At 34.2% G+C, this 20,629-nt stretch overlaps 1 protein-coding gene across 2 annotated transcripts in view; it reads left to right on the top strand.

The window, feature by feature from the left end:
- The window catches only part of LOC126752386 (zinc transporter 2), a 158,403-nt gene that overhangs the window by 80,588 nt on the left and 57,186 nt on the right, over window positions 1-20,629 (top strand). For both annotated transcript variants that reach the window (XM_050463130.1, XM_050463131.1), the window contains one exon: window positions 3,460-3,580. In XM_050463130.1, the coding sequence (XP_050319087.1) occupies window positions 3,460-3,580 (121 nt within the window). The remainder of the gene's footprint in view (window positions 1-3,459; window positions 3,581-20,629) is intronic.

Genomic DNA, 20,629 nt, shown 5'->3' on the forward strand with positions numbered 1-20,629 from the left:
GGTTAACTCGTATGTTCTTCAAGGAGATCCCAGAAGCGATTACGAATCTAAGTTGTTACTAGGTTTTCCTCCATTTAACTCAAGATTCTGTGTCCTTTTTATAATTTGGTTGTCATGGAGAGTCTCAGCTTTCTTGTTCTCTTCTTACTTAATATTTATCTGAATATCTAATAGCATCCTATTTCTGCTTACTAGCAGTGGAACCCACTTCTCTCCATAAGCTTCTAACCATTTTAATTTACTCAAACTCAGCACTGCTTAATGGTGATGAGCTCAGCTCGTTTCGTTACTTGTCAATGCTCGAGAAAAGGGCGAAGTTATCAATATATTGTACGTACGAGTATTTCCTTAAACCGACGACCACAACCCCTTGCATGTAGCTTGTCGAATGAAACGTCAAATCTCTCTACACAGCGACCGCTTTTGGCTGCAAGCAATTTGGCATACTTTCGGCAAGCAAGCGAAGCGGCATGTGGTGACGTGGACTGTGTGAGAATGTCCGAATAGTAGCAATTTCGGCTGGCGTCATTATCAACAATTTTGCCAACTCCACCTTTTCGTTGTAGCACTAAAAACCGACTAGTATGTACGACGTGAAATGGTGAAATTCAATAACTTTGAAGAAAATAGAAAACAACAAAAACTATATAATATATGAAAAAAGAACACAAGTAACTGCAGTAACTAAAGATGCAACTAACCAAGCAGGAAAGTGACTTGTTAACTAAAAATTGTGGTAAAAAAAGAAAAGTCACTTTGTGAAATGCTCGGTTGGGCTGTGTAAGTCTATAGTCAACAAAATGGCTGATCAACGTAATGACCGCCTGACAATTGACAGGGCAGCTCGTAAGTACCTTTATGGTTATCGATAGCAGTATAGCGAGGTAGCCTCGTCAACCTAGCAGCTGTGCCATCAGCTCGTTCGTTTGTTTTCGGTTAAAAGCTTTGATGTTTTGGTAAATACTTGCAGGGTGTGTCAGGAGGGACTGATTGATAGTTGACATGAAGAGTTTGACGAAATATATTATTAATATAAGGTTATTGAGGAAAAAATATTGGTTAGCGGAAGCTTTGAAAATAATAGAATTTCACGGGTGTTAGGATCAACCGCTTGACCAACTTGAGGATCGTGGATGCCGGCTGATTGTCTGTGTAGATAATGTACTTATGGTCAAAGGAATGTTCATGAGTACCGTGTACGAGTTCACGCAGGGGTATCTTAGCGTCGTAACGAATTGGGCAGTCGGAAGTGGTCTCGCCATCAACCCAAATAAAACCTAGCTGGTTTTATTTACTAGAAGATTAAAGATCCCGATGGCATCACCGCCGCAAATAGGATAGATCCGTCTGCAATCGTAGGATACCGTGAATTATCTGGGGTTCATTCTGGATAGGAAGCTTTCATGGAAGCCGAATATCAAATAGTTCATTATGTTCGATGGTCTTTATGTGGTGGATCGCTCCAGAAAAGACCACGCTTGCAAAGAAACTCGAGAGTGTTCAACGGGTGGCGCTCATCAGCATTAAAGCAGACCGGTTAGTCCACTACAACCATGGCACTTAACACTATCTTCCACATAGTGCCCGTAGACATCGTCGAAAGGTGGACGGCTGCTTAAGTTGCTATCAGACTCAGAGATCTGGGTTCTTAAAGGAACACATATCTATACACTCGGATGTTCCCACACACTTTGACTTCATACCGGATCACTTGGATCATGGAGTTGCCAAACCGAATTCTGGTGGCTCCTTCTCTGCCCATACACCGGGGAGAGAGTTGTTGGAGGGTAAATCCCCTTATAGGAGAGGGTCAGTGAGCTTCTTTACGGATAAGTCAAAGCTTGGTGGGAAGGTCGGTGGAAGTGTTTACTGTCAGGAGCTCTCTATCAACTTCAGCTACAGACTTCCTGACTATTTCAGTGCCACCCAAGCCGAGGTTGCAGGTATTAAGGTAGCAATAGACTTAATGCTCCGGAGTGCAGCCTTCTTCAGAGAAGTGACCATCCACTTGGATAGCAGAGCGGCGATACGAGCAACATTAACAGTACGTTTAGGGTTGGTCAAGGAGTGCCTAACCACGATATTAATACTATCGAGTGGCTTAAGACTGGTATGTGTGCCAGGCCACAGCGGAATCGCAGGGAATTGTACAGCTATAAGGTTGTAAGGAAAGGCACCCTAGAACCGCTCTTTGTAGAATGGGATCGTTTCGGTGCTCCCATATCCTCTTGTGCTGAAGCTGCTGTTCGCGAAAACTTGACCAGCGCTGGGCTAAGATCGATATACAGTCCACGTGCGATCCCTCTCGATCAGCCATCTAACCTATGTCCAACGACTTTCTAAAAAGTAATCAACATTCGTATTTCAGTAAAATATAAGGAAGTCATCCTCGATATCGTCCAAGTTAACCTGAGTAAATTGACTAGCACAAGAATTCATATTCTCGAAAGCTTACACCTTAATTTCCGCGCGAACTCTTCATCACGATTCATTGCTACAATAACTTCAATGAGCCCTGATATAGCTAACTGAGACCGGTTGACCCCGAGTAAATTTAGAAATGAGTGGAACGCAACTTCAACATAAGCCTCATTAGAAATGAGAAACTCATTTTTGAGGCAGCTGTCCCGACCGACTAAAAAAAAAAGTGTGCTTGTTGAGGTCTTGAGTCTGAGGAAAAGCCAAATCCGGACTGCATATGGATTTGTAACCCAAGTGGATTTGGATTTAATTGACTTTTAGATGGCCTTTGGGGTACATGAAAATGATCTCATTGAGAATCTCTAATAGGTTGTATTGAGATTGGGAGCTGAGAGGTTTTCAGTTCCAGTTGTGTTGGAATTAATTCAGTACAATGGTACGCCTCGCATCCAGTAAATTATGAAAAGCAGTCTGACTGGCTGAGATTATCATAAAAGTATTTTGATGAGTCTATGAAGATTAGATTTGTCGGACCTAGTAAGTATCCATAAGTAATGAGGAACAAATGATATGTATTAAAAAGACGTCACTTAGGCTTATTCGATGGAGTTCTTAAGACGATTGACTATTAGCCTCGTCGGACTTTGATCAGTGAAACCCTCAAGAAGTCGCGTTGGATTTCCGAAACTGGTTGTATTTGTATTTTTTCATAATGTCATGTGGATACTTGGTCCAAAGCGAGTTCATTTTGATCCTTTGATCCAAAATAGTATCTCGTAAGACCCATACTAAGTAGTTTTAATAGATCGATCGTCCATTTTGCAGCACCCTTTAAATTTTTGTATTTATTTTCACTTTTTCGTTTTTCTTTTCTTTCTTTCATGTCTCCCATCGATTGATTTGTCCAACGATGCGTCGCCTTTACGCTGCGGCTGTGTCTTCAACTATGCTGCTGATGTGGCGTGACGCCCCAAATTTAACATTGTTGTTGTTGTCGTTTCCTGGTTTCACACTGGATTGCCATACAAAAACAACCAGGTGGCATTTTATCGAACAGTTTGGCGATTGCAACAGATGCCGCTCACTTACTAACAGATTTTGCCAGTTTTATGATATCATTGTTTGCCATCTGGATAGCTGGGCGACCATCAACACAGCGGTAAGTTGTAACAAGTACACATAGTATATACTATGTAGGTATTACATTACTTCTATACACATATACATGCGTAAATTTGTTTGTGTTTGTGGTGCACCGGGTTTGTTTTTTTTTGACTATTAATCGTCGGGATTTTAGCTTACTCCATTTTGGAATCTATTCGAACAATTTATTTTAGCAGACTTTGTTGTTGCTTTTGTTTGAGGTGGCAAACTAATTTAGGGTGAACTGCATATTGCATGTTGATACCCAGTGAAGTATTGTGGCAGATTACATCTTATTCTTGATCGAAATTTTCTAATGATCTAAAGTATTGAGTAATTCACGCTTCGAAAAATTCATATATAATATTTAGTATTGATTTTTAATTGGGAAACCAGTCAGTGATGCTATAGAATCTTACGGGTTTGGTTGTTCATTAGAAAATATCGGAAGTCCAATTTCATTCACTTTTGATAGTAAGTCGAAGAGAACGTTTTAAAAGCAGTCTCTATCCCAAAAGCAGAGTTATGCCGCTTGAAATCAGGAATTAATTCAGCCCACTGAGTTTCTAAATGGTAACCAATTAAGTTTTATTAAGTTCTGTAGATTTCATAAAATATCTAATTATTTTTCACCACGGCTATTCAATGTCTTTTAAGTTGGAACATTGGGTGCCGTGAAAGATATTCCGTCTCAAGCTGTTGTAGATTGGGAATTCTCAAAAGTTGGGTTCCAACATCTCATCATCCTACGCGCTTACTTTGCATTCTGCCGACTTCACTTAATAAGGTTTGCGAAGGTGATAGGCTAAAGGTATATAGATGTCCTTTGATGACCTCTGCGATATTACTTAGTTTTTTCTTACCCGAAAGCATCAGCTTTCTGGTATGTCTTTCATCAACCCTTGCGCGAAGTAACTTTGTGGTATGCCCTGTGTTTGTAGTGTTCCAAAAATGTACATAGTGTTCCTCTAGCTTTCAATGCTTCAAGCAAACCCTCCTGGAGTTGAATGGCCAGGGTGGATTGATGTGGGATTTGGAAATATCTGAGGCTTACTTTGTTCTGAACGGAAATCGTAGAACTCGTCATCTTGAAAAGAACATCAGATGAAGCCCGAGCGCGTTTATGTGCAGTACCGTGACATGAATAAACAAGTATAGTGCCTTTGAAAGCAGTTCCATCTTTTATTTTCCGACATCTCGGTGGAAAGGTGGTAGTAGAAATAAATGCCTAAGCGGCTTCCTATTGGCTTTAAAGCGCTTTATCGAACTACTATATGAGTTGTGATTTCAGAAGTTATATTTTTTGACTTCAAAAGGGACTGAACATAGTAGTACAAGCGCAATACCTATCTTGACGATCAGTTATGGAACTTAATCCTTGCTTCTCCTTTTATATCCATTCAACATACAAAGGTTAGATTTTGACTCAATAGAGAAAAGCTTTTCTTTAAGTATTCAGTACTTTACCACGATCAACCTATGTCCCATGTCCATTCCAAGCATCAAAGTCATGTGTTAACTTTAACTTTAACTTTAACTTTAACTTTAACTTTAACTTTAACTTTAACTTTAACTTTAACTTTAACTTTAACTTTAACTTTAACTTTAACTTTAACTTTAACTTTAACTTTAACTTTAACTTTAACTTTAACTTTAACTTTAACTTTAACTTTAACTTTAACTTTAACTTTAACTTTAACTTTAACTTTAACTTTAACTTTAACTTTAACTTTAACTTTAACTTTAACTTTATCTTTAACTTTAACTTTAACTTTCCAACAAAAAGAAAATTGCAATACGAGCTTCTATAGACTTTTGGTAAAATAGGTTAACTCGAAACATTTGTTATGGTACACTTTAGAGGATAAATGTATATTAATATACGAGTATATATTTATGTATGTGTAATCATCACTGCCATAGTGAAACCAATAGTAACACAGTCCATCAGTCATTGAACCAGCTCAACTGTCATTTTCACCCTTCAGCGTTGCATTCAAAATTGCCTACTTTGGAGTTACTCTTTTTTATTCGAAATATTCATGTGACTTCTTGTTTTTGGGAAACAAATTTTTATCACCCAAAAACTGCTGTTAGTTTTGGTTTTTGATGAAAACACATTCGCTCGACGCTTTACAAAACGGCAGCTAAGTCTAAGTATTGCGCTAGTTTCGGCTCGTTGGAAAAATCGTTTTCAATTATTTTCATTTTTGTATTTTCTATTTGCTGTTTTCCATTTGCAGTTTTCATTTTGGTTTTTAGACGGCAACTAAACAAATGTTCACTTTAATTGCCATTTAGTTTTGCCGAAATTGCTGCACATTTAGCAACTTGCAACTCGTGTGCACACAAGTGGGTGGACGACAAAACGACAAATGGGAGAGAATTTATAGATGTATATATCTGTATATATATATACATATGTATATATATGAGTGTGTGCATAATTTTGTGCAAATCTAGTTGTGTGTGTTTGGTAGTCAAAAAACGACGGCAAGTTGAAGAGTAATAATAATAAAATGCAGTTATATGTGTGTGTAGGCGGCTATGAACATGTAAATGTTCGTTATGCTAGGGTGCCAATTATTTCCCAAGTTGTTTTTTTTAGAATATATGCCGCCTGAAGTTTCAGTTTTTGCATTCAAAAAATTATGCAAAGTAAACAAGTTTTTTATTTTCATTTACGACTTCAGAGGAAGTATATTCTAATACAAAATTTAGCTCTCTACAAAAAAGGTCTTAATGATTTTTTTTCTAGAGCCATTTCTTTAAAAGTTATATGCAGTTAAAATTATATATGAAGTGACCTGAGTCTTCAAACAATTGCTTCATACATTTTGTGTTGCTCATACGGCATGGTGTACTATATGAAAATATGTAGTACTGCATGTAGCTATAGCTGCATGATTTTGACTGTGTATAACTTTTAAAGAATTGGTTTTAGGAAAAAAATATTTTGACGGTTTTTGCAGCGCAGTAAATTTTGTAGGAGAATATAATCTCTTCAAGTAGATTAATTTGCTTTGGGGTTAAAAAACTTATTGCAAAAGATCAAAAAATCCCATATAAAATATATGGGAAAAGTAATAATGTTTAGGCGCGGTATAAGCTGAAAATAAAAAGCATCTCTTTTTAGGTTAAAACCTCAAATTTCGTTGGTCGTTTGCAAAAATAATCTATCTATGAAATAACACCCTAATTTATACACACCTAATATACATGGTACATCTATGTACATATAAACACTCATTTGCAGCGCTAAACTATTGAATCCGTCGACATATGTATCAATAAACTAGTCACCACTTGAGCGCATTCATGCATGCGCACATAAACGAGACTGTGTGTGTTGTGTGTGGTGGGTTGTACATGACGTATGAGCAATATTCAATTCAATGCTTGCAATTTGCCGTATTTAATGGCTTTTTTACAGTTAATTAGTGGGTCACTGTGTGCATTTGTGTGTCTGCAAATGATTTGAGTGGGCAAAAATAAAATTGCCTTTAATTTGAATTGCCGTTATTCACTTCAAGTACTGTTACATATGATATAAATAAGAAAGTTACATGGTGCATAGTTAAAGGTACAAGTTTTGTAATGAATTGTAACGGTAAATATGCAAACATAAAAAGATATATATGTATGTAAATACATGAAAATAAATTTATTGAGCTTGAAAGGTTTTGCGAGTGCCTTTATACTGTCACATTAGTTGAAATGGAGGTAATTAACATGAAGTGAGGTTAGTTTATGTAGGGTTGCATTTGAATAACGGTAAAGTAAATATGTAATATAAAAAACGACAATTGAGAAAGCAGACCATATATCTGTACGAGAAATATTAAATTTTTGTAAGATGATATTTACAGTTTAGCTTCGAGTTACATATAAGAGTGTCTGGGTAAGAGTTTTCACGGTTGAGTGGCTGAGCTTTCTAAAACTCAAACATTAAAATTAAGATTCGAATCAAACCAAGTAAGGTTAACTTAGCTTATGGCTGATCAAAGATAGTCTTTTGTGAAGCCATAAAAAGAAGAACTCCTGTGTTCGAACTTATAAGCTGCAAAACATTTAGTAGCCAATCAAAATTTGTTTGGTGGGATGTCTGTAGGTATGCGCTCCCAAGAGTTTAAGTCTTGACCTCTCAAATAATAAAGAAGGAACTTCTGAGTTGTTTCCACCTCATCTTCTTTCTATTTTACCGATGGCGGTTCTAAGGTGCACTTTTTTGCAAGCTCATCAGATTTACAGTTCCCTGCGATTCCGCTGAGGCCTGGCATCAATACCAGTCTTATCACGAAGACATTCGAATCTATTGAAAGTTACTGGTTAGGTACTCCTTGCATGTAATGTTAATGAGTTCAAGGTTAGTATCGCCGCTCTGCTATCTGAGTGGATGATCGCTTCTCTGTAGGAAGCTGCACTCCGAAGCAGTAATTCTACTGCTACCGTAATGGCGGAAATCTTGGCTTGGGAAACTCTGCATAGTCAGGAAGTCTTAAGCTGGTGTTGATAGAGAGCTTCTGACAGAAACCTTCCCCAAGCCCTGACTCATCCGTAAAAAAGCTCACTGCCCTTTCCCCCCAACGGCTTCTTCCCACCCACAGCCGGTATATGGTTAGAGAAAGAGTTGTCAGAGTTCGGTTTGACAACTCCATGATCCAAGTCATCCATCCGTTCTTTTAGGAACCCAGATTCTCTGAATCTGAAAGTAACTTTCGCAGCCATAAACCTACCGTCGATGTCTACGGGCAATATTGGATTGGACCTTAGTGCACACACATGCTGATGAGTGCCACATAAGGACTCCATAGAACATAATAGCTTGACTATGGTGTCGTAGAGCCAGAGAACCACTTGCGGTGAGAAACCCCATCTTAAGCCAATGGCTCGTCCACAGCAGTACAATGCAATCGATGCCTACTAGAAAGGTTTTTGAAATTTATCTTGAGAAAATGTATATTGTTTCTCATCAAGGGAAGGTGTGTAGTGATGAGGGTCCATACACATCCATTTTGCAGTCTACAAGAAATATTTCTTTAAAAACAATATTATAATAAGATCGCTAATCACAGGTTTAGACAGATCAGTAATTAAATTATTTTAAGGAAAGTTCCATTTAGTTTCCTCATTCTTGGGACCAGTTTCGGATATATTCGATCACTTAAAAGCTACCGAAATAGATACGGAATTCCAAATATACTTAGACCACAATGTGGACTTCTTCGGATTGAAGTGGATTAAAGTTTTACACCATACGATCTTTTTTGTAAAAGAGAAATTCTAAATCAGCTTTTGCTTCGGTGCTAATATAAAGAGAGCCTCTCGTATCTTACCAATTTGAAACGAATAATCTATATTCTGGTTTCTGGTTTAATATAGGCATTCGAATCGCCCAGGGGATATGTTATGTATCTCCTGCTATTAGAAAATTCATTTATTTTTTTGGAAACTTAACAACAGCTGTAAAATTTGGACTACAAAAAGCTCTTAGCTCCAATCGATTAACAATAATTATAGCTTCACGTCTTCTGAAATTTCAATGATATCGTTCTTGTAAAACTTTCAGATATGCGAGAGCTTTTGCAGCTTCTGAAGCTTTCGACCATTTATTTCATTGGGCTTTTGCAGCTTATGAAGCTTTTGGTCATTTCTTTCATTGAGCTTTTGCAGCTTATGAAGCTTTTGGTCATTTCCCTCTGAAATACATGAGAAAAAGTAGATCATATTTGTAGAAATCTCGGAGACCAATACTGTTACTGTTTGGTTTATGGTAGGCAACTTCTCCATGACTGTGAATTTCGGAGTAAAAATCAGTAATTTTTAAAAGATCGATGCTCCTAACCGGGAAAATGACTATTTCAGATCTTTGTAAGCTTATTTAGGTTTAAAATTTTTCATAATAAAACTAGAGATAAAATTAGACTTCGAGACCTGATTTGTCTGTTGTATATTTCCTACTATACTTGTAAGATACGATCTTTGGATAATATCTTGAAGTCTGCTAAATTGTTACCTGTTAAACACTTTTATAACGCAAAATAAGATATATAAGTTTTAGTAGTATCCTTGATATTTCCAAAGCATTCTACCAAGCATACATTTAGGGTTTATCAAACAGAGTTATTAAACTAAAAACACTATGCTAATATAAGTCTAATTAGTCTGACAAGTTCGGAAAAAATAAATTTGAAATGAAACAGTCAACACAATTTGTGAAGCGTGGTTTTAACTTCGAAAAAGAAAGACATTTACATTATATTAACTCCTAAAAGTATGCAATAAAAAAGTGTAAAATGAGAACACTGCATTTGCCGACAAAGTATAAAATAAACATAAGCTGGCGCAATAACAATAAAAATCATAATAATAAATGCAAGCATAAACAAAAAAAAAACAATATGAAAGCCAACAATAACAGTGTCAACATAACTGGCTACAAAGTGAGCTCAACTAGCGACAAAACGTTTGAGACTACCGGAAAAGGTAATTGCGTTGAAAATGGCAATGTTGCTGCCTACATATAGGCAGGGCGGGTTAATGCAGCGTACTTTTAGGGTGGGTGTGTGTGGTATATTCTACAAATTCTTTTGTTGTTTTTGTACGTGCTGTATTATTTTTTGTTCGCTGTGTGCTGCTCGGCCTTATGCACTTATTACTTCCATATGGCGTGAATAACAAAGCAAATGCGAAAGAAGTGAGAAACAGTGTAATAAAATCATAATAACATGAAAAAAACAAAAACTAAATAAAAAGGGTTGAGTGTAAAGAAAATGTAATAGAAATGCTGGCGGAGTAAGCATGCATGAATTAATAGACGCCTTTGTGCGGGCGAGTTTGCATATGCGGGGGCGGAAATGTGGTTGGGTTGGATTGTAAGTTGGGCGTGTGAGCAAATTATGCAATTTAACTTTTATTGGGGTGCTTAATTTTTTTCAGCGACTGTATGAAAAGCAGAAGAAAAATAAGAAAAATAAATAAAAATAATAAATAAAATACATAATAAAAATTAGAAAAAAATTAAAAATAAAATTAAAAAAAGGATAAGACGAAAATTTAAAACAAAAAATAAAATCCGAAAACCAGAAAAAGTAAATAAAGAACTAAAAATATTTAAGTAAAACTAAAACCAGAAACTTGAAAAATTGAAAATTTAAGAAAAACATTAAGTAAAACAATTAAAAATTAACAGAAAAAAGTTATTGTTAAATGCCAAAAAAATTAAAACGTAAAATTATTAAATCCAAAAATTAAAAAAAAAATGTAAAAAATGTTAAATAAAATTAAAACCTTCACAAAAAAATACAAAAAAGAAAAAAAAAAACATTAAATAAATCAAAAAGAACATTAATTAATTTAATTAAATTTAATTTAAAAAGAAAGAAAATTTTAAAATTATTAGGTCCAAAATCTATAAATAAAAAATTAATATTAAAATCAGAATTTTGAAAAATTAAAAAAAAAATTTGAGAAAAAATAAAATTAAATAAACAAAAAAATAAAAATAGAAACAAAATTTTAATTAATAAAAAATAAAATAAAAAATAGCAGAAAGTTAAAAAAAATTATAGTACGATAATTAATATTATTTAAACTTAATATTTAAAAGAGGAACACATTTTAAAGTTATTAAATCCAAATATTAGAAAAAAGTAATTAAAAAATTAAGAGAAATCATATCCAAAAATTAGAACAAATTTGAATAAAATTAAAACCAGAAATTTGAAAAATTAAATAAAAAATAAAAAAAAAAATAAAAAAATATTAACTTTAAAAAATTACATTAAAATAAAAAGAAAGAAATTGTAAAATTTTTAAATCCAAAAATTAAAACAAATTTATATAAATACTCGTATAAAACCACAAATTTGAAAAAAAAAATTTAATAAAAAGTTTAAAAAAAAGTTAAATAAAATATTAAGAAAAATAAATTTTTAAACATATTAAAAAATTGAAAAATTAACAGAAAATTTAAAAAAATTTATTAAAATGACAACAAAATTTAAAAATATGAGCAATTTGAAAAATTATTGAATCTAAAAACAATTAGAAAAAATTTAAATAAAATTAAAATCAGAAACTTCAAACATTAAAAAAATTAATAAAAATTAAAAAATTATTCTGAAAACTATTAAAAAAATAAAAAAAAATATACTAAAATAACAAAAAAGTTATATTAAGATTAAAAAAAAAACTTTTCGATATCATGAAATCCGAAAACTTTTCTAAACATCAAAAATGGCACCCTCCCACTCACGCTTTCATTTAGGCTCCCACCACACTTCCTCACATCACAGCCATGCAAATTGCCTGCTCTCTAACTGCAAAAACGTTGCATACTTCGCGGCACATTGCCTGCATTTCGGCGCAAATTTGTTTGCAAAGAAAAATCGCAATAAAAGAAAGTAGCAAATTGACGCGCGAGTTAAGTCGCAAACAAATGTTGATGGCGTGAATAGTTTTCATTTATATACATCTGTGTAAGCGTGTGTATGCCTACGCTTGCTTAAAATTCTGCGGAAATTGTGCCATTTCAATTTTCGTCTCATTTGAAGTCGCGCAATTTCGCGTTTTTTTAACGAAAATATGTTTTGCAGTCATTTGGAGGCGCCAAGGACTGTAAGCCACCCGCGACTGAGGACTGGCGTTTGATAGGGGCGCCTAAGTGAGCGCGCGCCTAAATGTATGCAAAGCTACATATGCAAATTTCACTTATTTTCTTTCAAACTTATCAACTTTTGCAAGCAGTCATTCCCTTACACGCATACACCCGGACACATACACGGCACATCAGCGTTGATTACTTTCGCAAATACTTATTATTTGTGACGGCTGCTGAATGGCCATAAAGCGCTGCGACTGCTGTTTTTGTAATTTTTTTGGTGTTTAGAAAATTTTATCTCACAAGTAATGTTAGTAAGTGTGTTTGAATGTATGTGTGAGTGTCTGTGCAGATTAAAAGTTTTTGCCCGTTAATGCGCTGTGAGCTGATGATACAGTTTTGACTGCGGAAATGTGGTTTTTGTAAGCGTTGTTGCCTAACTCAAGTGTCTAACTGTATTTTTAAGTGTGTATGTGTATATGTACATATGTACATATGTGTTTGCATGTCAAATTACGCAATTTGCGGTAAATAAAATGGTTCTCTTTATTTGCTTTTGGAATGTTATAAAATCTTTTGTATTGTCTGACAGAGACAATTACATAATTATTTTGAAGATGAACAGTGAAAAAGTGGTGGAATGGCGGAGTAGCAAATAAGGGCATTGAACTTTTGAAAATTTAACGTTAGCTACACTTATGTATGTATATACAAAATTAAGCATCCAAATACGGGTACACATACACAAATATATTTGAACAGTTCGAAAATTTTCCTTCGACATTTTTACTTCTTAGGTATTAAAATCTAAAAAAAAAGTTATAAAAGGTTGCCACCTTTTTTGTTGATAAATTTTTCCATGAATTAGATTAAAGAAATACATTCTATTGACTTAAGTCATATGGAAAGTTTAAAGGTAGAGTTATTATGTAACAGCGCTGCCACTTATTAAAAACAAGGTTGCCACTTGCTTTGATAATAAATTTTACTCTAAATTAGGTTTACAAAATCCATTCTTTCACTTAGTTCTTTTATAAAGTTTTACCGCAGATTTGTTATCAAACAGCGTTGCCACCTATTTCTTAAATATTTACGTTTTTGAGTTTTGATTATAAATTTTTGTATAAAATATGTTTAAAAAATGCAGTATATCAATGAAATTATATCAGCTCGTTTGGTAAGTTTTATTTTATGCTATCATATTATGGTGCTACCACCTACTTAAAAACATATTTAACTATCAAGTTCTTTTACTTTTAATTTGTTCTATAAAATATTAAAAAAAATTAAATTATATTGATATAATGATGAAAACCAATAGAAACATTTTATGGCGCTGCCACAAATTTGAAAACAATTTACCTATTTAAAACTCTTGATTAATCATTTTGTATAAAAAGATTAAGAAAATTGATGAAACCTCTTTCTGAACGTTTTATAACGGCACAATTATTATTTGGCGTTGCCACCTATTTGAAAAATATTTACCTATTTACAAGTACAAATTTTGATTAAAGATTAAAACAAATTGAAGAAAGCTCTCTTGGAACGTTTTATAACAAAACAATTATTTGATAGCGCTGCCAGCTATTTAAAAAAAAATTACCTTCTAAAAGCATTTGATTACAAAATTTCTATAAACAGATTAAAAAAAATGTTATTGATGGAAGCGCATTTACAAACATTTTATGGTGCTGCCACCTTTTTAAAAAAAATATTTACCTGCTAAAAACTTTTGATCCTTTTTTCTCTATAAAAAGATTATAAATATTGATGAAAGCTCTTTTGGTTGTATAACATTAAAATTAAATTACGGCGTTGCCACCTATTTAAAAAATGTTTTCCTACTAAAAACTTTTGAATAAAAATTTTCTATAAAAAGATTACAAAAAAATCTAGTAATGGGGGCTCATTTTTAATGTTATATAAATGGCTGGCGCTGCCAGCTATTAAAAAAATCATCATTTACCCATTTAAAATTTTCGATTCTAAATTTTTCTATTAAATAAAAAATTTCAAAAAACCCATTATACTGACATGAGCATATTTCTAAAGTTATAAAACCGGACCAATTTTTTTTTGGTGTTGCCGCCTATTTTAAAAATATTTTTTCTATTTAATAATTTTATTTTATTTTTTAACAGTAAACATATTGTATCGTATTTTTCAAAAATTTAAATGTTTTATTTGAACTTAAAATATTTAAATGGAGTTGCCACATTTACTAATTTTGTAAAAATTATTTTAGTATTTAAGTCTAAAATTTCAAATATATTACATTCAATAGATTAAGTGATTTTTCTTAATTAAAAACAGTTGAAAGAGGTTGCCACATATTTGTTTATAAGTTTTTTTTATAAAAAAGTTCATTACATTGATCAAAACTCTTTTCGAAAGTTTCTTTAGTAGTGGAATTAGTAATTTTTTTTTAGTCGCCACCTATTTAAAAATAGGTTTTCTGTTTAAAAATTTTATAAACTTCGATACGTTAGTTAGTTTTTAAAAATTTAAATGTTTTCTTTGAACCAAAAATAACTAAATTTGGTTTATTTAGAGTTGCCACAGTTACTTACTCTGTAAAAAATATTTTACCATTCGAAATTCAAATAAAATACAATTATCAATTATAGTTAGTGATTTTGTTACTAATATTCTGACATCCAAAAAACAAAAACCGATGAAATTGACACGTCTTTTTATTATACATTTTTCGACAGTTTTCTTACATTTTTTATACCCTAAACAGGGTATATTAAGTTTGTCACGAAGTTTGTAACACCCAGAAAGAAGCGTCGGAGACCCTATAAAGTATATATATAAATGATCAGTAAGTCGAGTCGATTTAGCGATGTCCGTCTGTCTGTCCGTCTGTCCGTCTCTCTGTCTGTATATATACGAACTAGTCCCTCAGTTTTTAAGATATCGTTTTGAAATTTTGCAAACGTCATTTGCTCTTCAAGAAGCTGCTCATTTGTCGGATCGGCCGATATCGGACCACTTTACCATATAGCTGCCATACAAACTGAACGATCGGAATCAAATACTTGTATGGAAAACTTTCACATTTGACAAGATATATTCACGAAATTTGGTACATATTATTTTCTAAAGCAACAATGTAATCTCCGAAGAAATTGTTCAGATCGGTTGACTATAGCATATAGCTGCCATACAAATTGAACGATCGGAATCAAATACTTGTATGGAAAACTTTCACATTTGACAAGATATATTCACGAAATTTGGTATATATTATTTTCTAAAGCAACAATGTAATCTCCGAAGAAATTGTTCAGATCGGTTGACTATGGCATATAGCTTCCATACAAACTGAACACATAGTTACTAACAGAAATGCACCTGTGCAGGGTATTTAGCTTCGGTGCAACCGAAGTTAACGTTTTTTCTTGTTTAAATTATTTTTTTTTTATTACTGCTTGGCTGTTCACTAGAAAGTTAATGAGCTTACTGGTTAGAACGAACTCTCATTTGACGCCTTCGGTTATTCCAAAAATTTTGGTCTTAAAGACTGTATTGTAGTTATTTGGTTTCTTGTTGTCTTTTGTGTATATTGGTAGAGAAGAACTCTATCTTTGTTTCATCTTTTGATCCATAAGAGAGTGAGCAAAAAAAATTGGATTGGAGAGTAAAAATGAGGGCAAATTATTGAAAATTCTATAAAAATTCAAGCTAAATCCCGCTTTAGAGATATCATAGATAAAAAAATTTTATAAAAATTTGTTTTTTGTTTTGGCTGAAATAAGCACTTCAGCTACACTTTACATTGTTGAAGCTCACAGTTTACTTAATCTAGTACTAATAAGAAGCCCCAGACTCAACTTAACCTATGGTTATTTTCAAGCCATCAACCTTTATTAATATGTTCCTGTAGTACAATTCATGATACCTTATAATACACCATTTTCTGCCATTCAACTGTTGGCTCTGTGGTTCAATTTGCGCTCACTTCAACTCACGCTCGGTCTCCACCGCATTATTCATGTCTTAATTTGCTAATTTTAATGCAAACATGTCTGCTCATATGTTCTCAGTTTAGAAAAAATTACTTCGCGCCATTGTGCCAGCAAAAGCAACTTATTTGCGCCGAAAAGTGTGCACAAGTTCGTAAACTACTTGTTTACGAAAAATTGCTGCAACTCCGTGCAATGTGGCAGCGCGAATTCCTCTCAACTCATTGCAATGTGGTTGCGAAATTGTAAAGAAAACACAAAACAACAAAAAAATAAAAATATGCGAGACGTCCAAAAGAAATTTGCGTTTGAAGCTAGCACGCCGCAAAGTATGCCATGCCGGTACTTAAATGTACGAAAAAATTGTGGGAAGAACATGCCGAATGGGCTGGGCGAACATTTCAGTGGCATTATTCAAAACGTCAACAGTCAACAAAGCTTTAGCAATTGGATGTTCGGAGAGCGGGCAGCTGACACCTGAAAGTTGGACAGACAGGCGTGGCGGACAGGTTTAAGGACGGCTGAATTTACTGGAATTTTTGGTGGTTTGGATATCAACTTTCAATATTTGACTGGCTGTCATTTGCCGTTTTGCACGTTTAAAAACAATTATTTTTTCTTTTTTGTTGCCATCTTTTATGCTTTGCATTTATGAATTTTTATACCCTGAAGACGGTTTACTTTTAAGATTGATTAGAATATATATATGCGAATTAGTACTCCAATTTTTGTGATATTGTTATGAAATTTCATACGTTATTTGTTCCTCAGATGGCAGCTCTCTTGTCGGAACAGCCGATTTGGGACAACTATAGCGTATAGCTGCCATACAAACTGATCGATCAAAGTGATTGTAAAGACATCTTCGTGAAATTTAGCAAAATATTTTTTATATTATGAAGATTTAGCATGACTATTATAGCATATAGCTATTGCCTGACCGAAATCAAGTGCTTGTAGCGTTATATTATATGAAGAAATCTCACCGAAAAAATTTAGATTGGACTATTATATAACTATTACTCGCATATAGCTTGATCATCCAAATCTAGCAAACGATCTTTTCATACCGAATGATACGAAATCAAGTGCTTGTATGGAAAAAAAACTTGTTTATTTGTCAAGATACGTTCTATCAAATTGTATATTATTCACTACATCCGCACAATGCTTTATTGTTGTTTAAGGCAATTTTAATTTTTTTTGGACCGAAAAAATTGTAAATATTTTTTCATAATACATATATATATCTTTGGTAAATTCATCGATCCAAAGCTTAATTCCGGATAGGGGCCGGTTTTAATTGATCCGGATTAGCGGGCTTCTACTGTATAAGAAATGCACCTGTGAAGCTATTACAATTTTTTCACAGTCGAAGTTACTGTTTTTCTTGTTTTTATATTACTTTGCACCTTAAAAAAATTATTATTGCCTACTTTTAGGCGCTTTGGTAATGAATTATTTCATTGACTGGTAAACAAGTGCATGCCTGTGGGCGTCAAGCATTCTTCACCAAGTTTTTCGCCTGTTTATGCAAATACAATTTTTCATTGCACACTTTTAGGCGTTTTAGTAAAAAACTACTTTACTGCAAAGACAGCCAAAACTCAAATATAAAATTGTAGCAATTTAAATAAAATATGCTCAACAAAGCCAATATTTCAAGCGTCCGAGCACCTCAGCGGCATTATCGTCTCCACACCCCCAAACGGCGCTCCTTACCTGCAACAACACAGCATCACTTCATTATTCGGTTTCTCTCTGTTTACTGTGTATTTGCTTATTTGATTGCGTCAAATCACCAGAGAAATTACAGTTGCGAAATGTACAACCGTTTTATGACGATTCGGCTGCTCATTGTAGAGTGAGAGAGAGAGAGATAAGGGTGTGAGTCGCAGAAGGGAAAAGTGGCGAATATTGGTCTGGGGCCTGACTGGCAGACACAGTGAAAGCGTGTAATAAAACAAAGCGCGACCAAAATTACTCAACTCAACTGCAGGCTGTCTGCTGCTCTGACTACTCGGCGGCTGGAAAACCACAGAAAAACAACAAAAAAATAAACCAAAAAATGCTAACTTCAGCAAAATGTAACAACAAACATGCACATTACAACAACAAAGAGCAAAACAGCGTAAGCTGCAAAATCAGCATTGCTACAACATTAATTTCTCTCTATATGTGTGTGCGCGTGTAAGTGTGAGTCGTATTGGTTCTTGTTGCTGTTGTTGTGCGCCTGCAATGCCGGCTGTAGCCTAAAAACCAATCTCATTTTCATAAAATATTCAAAGGCACTTTGCGCTGAATTTCAGCCCGACTGCTGACTTTCCCTCTCACTCTCCAACCGCTGGACCAACCCAAACCAACCCAAAAAAAGTAGAAAAACCAACTTGAGTAGCTGCAGCAGTGTGTGAGCTAAAGAGAATAAGCCAAAAAAGAAATTAAGCCAATATTATGTTTTCTTTAATAGTTTGTTTGTGCGGAGTTTTTGTTGTTACTGTTTCACTTGCAGTGCATTTTTGCCTTATACATACATATATGTACAGATGTATACTTCCATGCTTGGCTGTAATTAATCGCTTAAAGTGGAGGAGATGCCTTAAGATTTTCGTTTTTCAAGTAAAAATTAAGTTTTATGTGCAGAAGATTTTCTCTACGTTCACTTTTTCTTAGTATTGAAACATTCCTAAACTAAGATGAGTTGCCGGTAGTACTAAGCAAGAAATTTTTAATTAAAAGTCGGTTTAAAATGCCCTGAAACGTGAGTGCGATCTGTCAACCAGTTCGTTTACAGTAGCTGCTAAGTGGGTACACCTCAGAAGTGCGTTGCGATTTTTACAATGGATGAACGAACCAAGAATTTGACTAAAATTTGGTTTTTCTAACTAAATATCATGTGCGTAATCATTGCGAATGTTGGAAAAGGCTTATGGTGATTCAGTTTTATCAAACACCTCAAGTATACGAGTAGTACAAAGCCTTCGAAGACGGTCGAGAGATCGTTAAAGACATGCCTCGTTCTAGACGAACTTCGAGCTCTGATCAACTGCTGAAAATATTAAAACGTGAAGGATATGATACTTGAAAATGGTAAGGCAAGTGTTAGAGATATGACATCTCTCGCGAGTCCGTTGGAATGATTTTGGGGGATATTTTGGGTATGAAACGCGTTGTTGCTCGACTCGTCTCGATAAAGCTGATTCTTTTTTCAAAAAGATTACGTTTGTGATCGGATTTGAAGCCAAAAACGCAATGAATATCATCTCTCGAATCAGATTTGGCTCCGCGTGATGCTTTCTTATTCCCCAAGCTTAAATTGGGAACCCGTTCTCAGTCGATCGAAAAGATAAAACAAAAATCGCTGAAGGAGCTGAAGGCCATCCCAAAAAGTGATTATGAAAAGTGTTTCGAGAACGGGCTTACTTTGAAGGCGACAAAATAAATATTGATGAATAATTGAATTGCATCTTAGTTAAAATTTCCGGGTATATTTTGTCTCAATGTCGGCTTCTCAATTGCCCACTTAGCTCAAAGTAGCACCTCTTGGCCAAAGTGATTCTGCGTTGGATTTCATTGCTGATATGTTGTTGATGCTTGTTCCAGAAAGATAAAATTATCTACAACTTCGAAGTTATGACTTTCAGCAGTGACGTTAGAGCCTAATCGCGAGTGCGACGACTGTTTGTTTGATGACAGGAGATATTTCGTTTTGTCCTCGTTCATAACAAGACCCAAATGATTTGGTTCTTTATCCAGTATGGAGAAAGCGGAACTTAATTGTTGCTCTAACAGAAGATTGTCCTAATTCAGCTTGCACAAATTATTTTCTCCAGGAGTAGATTGAAAAAATCACACGATTTTCGGATATACCGAACACAGGTCAACTAGGGGCATAGAGACAGTCTCGCGCTGTCGAGGCTTTAAAATCAAGGAGGAGACTGTGTGCGTCGATTTTGATTTCACAGGCCTTTTCCAAGATTTGGCATGTAAAAATCTGGTCGATAGTAGATTCTTCAGTTCTAAAGCCACACTGATAAGGTTCACACAGTTTGTTGACGGTGGGCTTTAGTTTTTCACACACTACGCTCGATAAGATCTTATCTGCGATATTAAGGCAATAGAAACTAGCTTGAATAAACTTTATTATTAGTGAGTACTGTAGATTTGAAATCGTTACAGAAATTATTAAGTTGAAAATATAGAATTTAATGTTTATTCATTATGTGTTGCCAATCTTTATCAAAATAAGGCAACCCTCAGAAAGCCATTTTCAACTTTTAACCTTCTGAAATCTCTCTCTAATAATTTTTAGTTTGATGATTACGTGTTTTCTAAAATTTACTGCATTATTGAATATTTATCAACAGATGGTTGGGTTAGGTTCAAGAGAAGATGACACTTGGACTGATTCTGATCAGTTCATTGAGAAGACATAAAAATACTATAGTCATTAGATTTTACATGTCGGAAAAGAGTTTTTCATCATTTAAAATCT

This window comes from Bactrocera neohumeralis, chromosome 3, assembly GCF_024586455.1.
Source record: "Bactrocera neohumeralis isolate Rockhampton chromosome 3, APGP_CSIRO_Bneo_wtdbg2-racon-allhic-juicebox.fasta_v2, whole genome shotgun sequence".
NCBI lineage: Eukaryota > Metazoa > Arthropoda > Insecta > Diptera > Tephritidae > Bactrocera > Bactrocera neohumeralis.